A 5952-nucleotide genomic window follows, 5' to 3' on the forward strand; every position below is an offset into this window, starting at 1 on the left:
ATCCATAGCGCAGGGAAACAGAGGTCAGTGGCACCCTGTGTCCTCTGCTCTCCTCGCCAGGGGATCCTAAGAGGGCTGCAGCCCCTCCGTACCATCCCCTCTCCCCAGGCCAGCACAACAGCCCTGGCTCCAGGGGTCCTCAGGCTGCTCCTGCTGCCCCAGGGATGGAGCAGCCTGCCCTGAGAGCTGGTGCAGCCAGAAAGAGGTTTTAGATTCCCATTCATTCTTGCTCCGCTGAGGATGGATCTCAGGCAAGGATGTTGCTCCAGGTTCATTTGTTTTGCTTAAATAGACAGACAGCTGGCCCCTCATTTGCACAAAGTCTCTGGGTCACACAAGACAGGTAGATACATCAGTAGGAGGGGATGAATAATGACGTTTCCTTGTAGACAACATCATCACAAGAGGAAGAAGTTAAAAAAACAAACAAAAAAAGGGAAGACAGGCTTGGCCTGTCACGACACACAGAGGAAGCCATTTGCAGAGGAAGGTAGGCAGTCTATGGATGCTGAAATAAATCCAGCCAGTTTCCTCAGGACAACCTTGAGCTCCTGGTTCCTCATGCTGTAGATGAGGGGGTTCACTGCTGGGGGCACCACCGAGTACAGAACTGCCACCACCAGGTCCAGAACTGGCGAGGAGATGGAGGGGGGCTTCAGGTAGGTGAACATGCCCGTGCTGATAAACAGTGAGACCACGGCCAGGTGAGGGAGGCACGTGGAGAAGGCTTTGTGCCGTCCCTGCTTGGAGGGGATCCTCAGCACGGCCCTGAAGATCTGCACGTAGGATAGAACAATGAAAACAAAACACCCGCAAAATACAAAAGCGCTAACCAAAAGAACCCCAACTTCCCTCAGGTAGGAGTGTGAGCAGGAGAGCTTGAGGATCTGGGGGATTTCACAGAAGAACTGGTTTATGGCATTGCCTTGGCAGAGGGGTAGTGAAAAGGTATTGGCAGTGTGCAGCATGGCGTAGAGGAAACCACTGCCCCAGGCCGCTGCTGCCATGTGGACACAAGCTCTGCTGCCCAGGAGGGTCCCGTAGTGCAGGGGTTTGCAGATGGCAACGTAGCGGTCATAGGCCATGATGGTGAGAAAATAAAATTCTGCTGACATCAAAAAGAGAAAGAAAAAAACCTGTGCAGCACATCCCGAGAAGGAGATGACCCTGCTGTCCCAGAGAGAACTGGCCATGGATTTGGGGACAGTGATGGAGATGGAGCCCAGGTCGAGGATGGAGAGGTTGAGGAGGAAGAAGTACATGGGGGTGTGCAGGCGGTGGCCGCAGGCTATGGCGGTGATGATGAGACCATTGCCCAGGAGGGCAGCCAGGTAGATGCCCAGGAAGAGCCAGAAGTACAAGAGCTGCCGCTCCCATGTATTTGCAAACTCCAGGAGGAGGAACTGGGTGATGGAGCTGCTGTTGGACTTTTGCTGCCTCAGGGCAAGGGGACCTGTCCAAGGAGGAAAAGGCAGTGACAAATAAGGGAAGATTCCTCTGAGCAAAATCAAAGCCATTTTTCATTTAACCCCCCAAATTGCCTCTCCCCTTTCAGAGACTTTTGAGCAGCTCCCTTGCACAAGCGCTGGGTTGTGGTGGCTGAGGATGCCACTGGGAAGACAGGACTCTGCAGTGGGCTCTGGAGGAGTTAGTTCTGCCCTACAGCAATAGGTAAATAAGAACAAGGAGTGACCTCTGGTTAAATCAACTCGTGATGGATATTCATCCATTCACTCTCCATTCACTTGACTGCAGAAGAGTGTTGGCTGTTTATTTTCTTCTAGTTGCCTGTTTCATTACTAGGAGCATTTATTGCATTTGTACTGCACTCCATGTGAAATCTTGAGGGTGCTGGGAGGCAAAGGGACTGTCCCTCAGTGCAGAGTGAGGACAGCCAGTCTGTCCATCAGTCCTGGTCTTGGACTCATTCCAGTTGCCCCCATGCCACTGCCCAGTTACTCCCCGCCTTCTCTGTTGGTCTCCCAGATATGACAAAGACCTTGATGGAGAGCTGTGCGCTTCCATTAGGATGTCCTAAAGGGAGAGTCAGCTTTTTCCCACCCCGTGCACTGCATTGCCCAGAGCTCACTGATTAGAAGGGTTCTTGGACATCTTCCTACCATGGAGACATCTGCATGGCAGGACCCATAGGGTGAGAGTCTGAGCTGCAGCTGAAACCCCCATCCCCAAAGAGCCTCAAAACCAGAACATGGGTTCTTGCAACTGGAGACACAAGGAGAAATTCCACAGTGCTTTTGCAAGGGTAGGCAAGGCCGGGAAGGGACATACTGGCAGCCAGGAGAGTCTGCTCTGCTGGAGGTTTGGCTGACGAGGAGCTGACTCATGATCTGAAAACCCTGACATGAAAAAGCTGTCGGGGGGGTGCTCCCATTGCCCTGCCAGACTATTCTGTCAGCACTCTCCTCCCATTCCCTGCCCATGTCTCAGCTGTCTGGAGCTGTCCCTGCCGGGATCTGCTTCCCTGTCTCCTCCCTGTCAGTGCTCCCAGACCCCGTCCCACCCGCTGTGTGCTCAGCTCTGCCCTGCAGACCCCTCCTGGCAGCCGGGCACGGCCCAGGGGCATCTCTGTGTGTGCAGGACCTGAGGAGCAGCTCAGACCAGTCCTAATGACAGTTGGGGGTCTCAGTGCCTCCTCTGGAACAGAGAAATAAATTCCCATCTCCCACTGCTCACCCAGACAACCAAGAGGAAAACCTCAAAGCACAGATACCTTCCCTTTCAGGTAACCCCCGCCTTGACCTTCCTCTTTAGAACTCCCTTCAGAAACGTCCTGGGGGTGATGTGGAGCTGTGAGCAGCCCTCACCCATACAGCACCCTCTCGACAGCAGAAGGACCCTGCCCTGCTGGGGGTTGCTCCTTCCACCCCCAGCTTCTCCCCACAGCGCTGTGGGGAGCTCCCCGGGCAGGCTGAGTGCTGACCCTGGCAGGTAGCAGAGTCCCTGCCCCAGCACACAGCCCCTGGGGTGCAGGGACCCTGCTCAGAAGGACAGCCCTGGGCACCCCTGGGTGCACACCCAGCTGCACATCCTTGCAACCCTCCCTGGAAGAAGGGGGTGGTCATGCCCTATCCCTCTGAGGGTGCAGCAGAGAAGCCCTGCTCTGGAGCACGTCCTTCTCTACACGGAAGAAACCCTGAGAGCCATCCTGCCAGATCCTATCTGCTCTGGGATGCGCCAGCGCTAGGAGATCCCTCCAGGATGCTCAGGTACATTGCCCTGCAGCCAGAGACTTACTGTGTCAAGGGCTGTGAAGATTTCTCCTCCACTGAGCTCTCAGCATCCTCCCACTCTTCGCTGCCTTTAACCTCTCTCTTGCTTCTCTCCTCTCCCCTCGCTGCCCGCAGGCAGTGCCCTCAGCCCTGCTGGGCTTCGCAGAGGAGCTGCTCCTGGGCAGAGCTGTCTCTGCAGCGCTGCCCGCTTGCCATGAGCTCCCTCCATCCCAGGAGCCCAGCCCAGCCCAGCAGCAGAGGACCAGCCCAAGGCAGCACTTGCTCTGCCCTCTCTGGGCTCCCTCAAGGTGTCCCTGGGGCTCCAGGGCTGACAGAGCCTGAAAGGCAGCAGGATCATCCCTGCGGAGTCTAATTTGGAGTCATCAAAAGCAATCACTAATGGTCCCGCTCTAAACAGTGGAGGGGGACTGATTCCTGCAGCAGAAATTGTCCTACCAGAGCGTGGTTGTCTGCGAGAGGTGTAAATGTTCCCCTCTGGACACCGCGGTTCCTGTCCCATAACAAAAAGCGCACAGACAGGGACAGGGAGGGGTTGGCTTCCCCTGTGCCGGGGGTTCAGCTGAGGCCGTGCAGGCATCTCATCCCCAGCTGGAAGAAGCAGGATTCAGCTCCCCCCATGCACCCCACACAGCCACAGGAGCTGGGATTCTTCTTGCTTCAGGACAGGGGTGCACAAAAGCGTTGCCTGCAGGTAAGTCCCTGCTCTGAGCCCCTGGTCTTTATTCTGTGGGCACTCAGTTGCTCACACACAGTTGCCCCCGACTGAAGGGCCGGGATGGTCCAAGACGTCTTCAAGTGTTTGCAAGCTCTGATGGAAAACCTCTGAGAATACCCGCATCCTTCCCAAGCATCCGCTGGGCTGGGAGGGAAAGAGGGATTTCCTTGGCCATCCTAAATGACACCAGACCTGTATGTTTAGGGCACCTGAGCGCACCTTGTCACATATATCTCTGGAGCAGGCAGAGCTCTTGAGCTGACCAGAGGAGTGCCCCAGAAGGAGACCCAGGTCTCTATCCATTGCATTTACTAGAGCACCAGTCACTGCAAAGCTATGTCCACATCCCTGCACTGAAGACATCTTATTTATTTCAGGGTTCTCATTTTAAAAAAAAGCCTCCAGTGCCATACCAGATGCCTGGAGTGCCTAATACAACTCCACTCAGCAGGCAAACACAGCAGAGGACCTCTAGGAAAGCCATGCCCTGTTGGAGCTGGTGTGGGGCAGACATCCCAGGGCCTCCCAAAGGGGTCTGGTGCCTGTATGCCGTCACCTCAACACCAACACCATGGCACAGATGCAAGGTCCATCCCTTGCTGGTGCTGTAGGACTGGGAGGTAGGTCGCACCAGAGTGCCCAGCCCTGTAATTGTGTTTTCCACCCTTGACTATTCTCCTCTCTCTGAACCTCTACTCACCTGCCTGATGGTATGGGGAGCATGGTATGCAAGCCCCACAGCCCTGCAGAGTTTCTGCAGTCACCAAATGTCTCCCTGGACAAGGTGTTGCTGCCCAGCCTTGTTTCTCTGGCCTTGGAGACCTCAGGGCAGTCTGTGAGCACCTCATTTCCTTGTTACGTTAACATCTGCCAAACACTCCAGTATGTGAAGCAGAGTGGGGTCCTGGGTCCCTGTTACCACGTTTGCCTGCAAGGAGCCTGTGCTCAGCCCCAGTGCCACGGCTGAGATGCTGCAGCCCAAACGTGCACAGGCAGGAGGAGGTGGAGAACAGACAGGAGGAGCTGGCGCCTCACAGCACTGTGATTTTTTGGATCAAATTAGATGTGGTGGGACAGCTTGCTCACCTGGGTGGAGGGATAGAGGCTCTGCAGAATAGAGTGGCAGGGAAGGTGAGGATGGGGGATGCCTCCAGTGTGAAGGGGCAGCTCAGATGTATGGAGCTCTTCCCGGATGATTAGCTTCTGTCGCTGGGGATTAGGGGAGCCAGTAAGGCTGACATCGTGTTGGCAGTTATGAGCCACTCAATGAGGGTGAGGAAGCAGGAAAAGCCTTCTGTCAGCAACCCAAGGAAGTCTGCAGGTCAATAAGCCAGTTCCTGTGGGGGACTGTAATTGCCCTGGCATTCACGGACCAGGCAAAACAAGGAGCAAACAGTCTGGAGGATCTTGGGACAACTTCTTGATACAGCTGCCCAGTGGGCCAACAAGGGCCCTGGATGCCCGCCTGGATCCAGTACTGGCAAAAAAGGAAGAGCTGGTCAGGAATGCGATAATCAGTGTCAGCCTTGGCTGTAGTGACCATGAAATTGTGGGGTCCCAGATGCCAGGGGGGTGAAGATGGCAAGTAGCAGAGCCTTGGGGCTCCAGCGGAGAAGACATTGAGTTACTCAGGAGAATGATACAGGTGGAGTCTCCCAGGCCTTTGTGCCTGAAGGCAGGACTCTGGAGGAGAACAACCAGCAGTGGATGGGGATCAAGTCAGGTGAAAGGCATAACATTAAAGAAATTAAGTTTATCACCATCAAGAAGAAGAAGAAATTATTTTAGAGCATGTTACTGTTACTGTTTTTAGTGAAAGTAGAAATAAGGCAAATTACATGGTGGGTTGACTCCCCCAGCTGGCAGCTAAGCCCCCACCCAGCTGCTCGCTCACTCCCCCCGAGCGGGATGGGGGGGAACATTGGAAGGGCAAAGTGAGAAAAACTCATGGGTCAAGACAAAGACAGTTTAGTAAGTGAAGCAAAA

General features: G+C 54.8%; 1 protein-coding gene across 1 annotated transcript; it reads right to left on the reverse strand.

The window, feature by feature from the left end:
* Positions 1–455: 455 nt before the first annotated feature.
* On the reverse strand, positions 456–4141 carry LOC142076621 (olfactory receptor 14C36-like). Its single transcript, XM_075138905.1, has 2 exons — positions 4084–4141; positions 456–1453 (listed from the first exon to the last, which is right to left on the reverse strand). Exons 1-2 carry the CDS (start codon positions 4139–4141, stop codon positions 456–458), a joined length of 1056 nt encoding a protein of 351 aa, XP_074995006.1.
* Between the last annotated feature and the right edge of the window lie 1811 nt (positions 4142–5952).

Source organism: Calonectris borealis, unplaced genomic scaffold (assembly GCF_964195595.1).
Source record: "Calonectris borealis unplaced genomic scaffold, bCalBor7.hap1.2 HAP1_SCAFFOLD_74, whole genome shotgun sequence".
NCBI classification, from domain to species: Eukaryota; Metazoa; Chordata; class Aves; order Procellariiformes; family Procellariidae; genus Calonectris; species Calonectris borealis.

Bases quoted from the DNA above. Each gene is read 5' to 3' on its own strand.
- LOC142076621 (XM_075138905.1), bottom strand. From the start codon at position 4,141: ATGGCCAAGGAAATCCCTCTTTCCCTCCCAGCCCAGCGGATGCTTGGG. The intron at 1,454-4,083 runs GTATTCTCAGAG...CTCCTTGGACAG, and splicing joins GATGCTTGGGAAGGATGCGG to GTCCCCTTGCCCTGAGGCAG.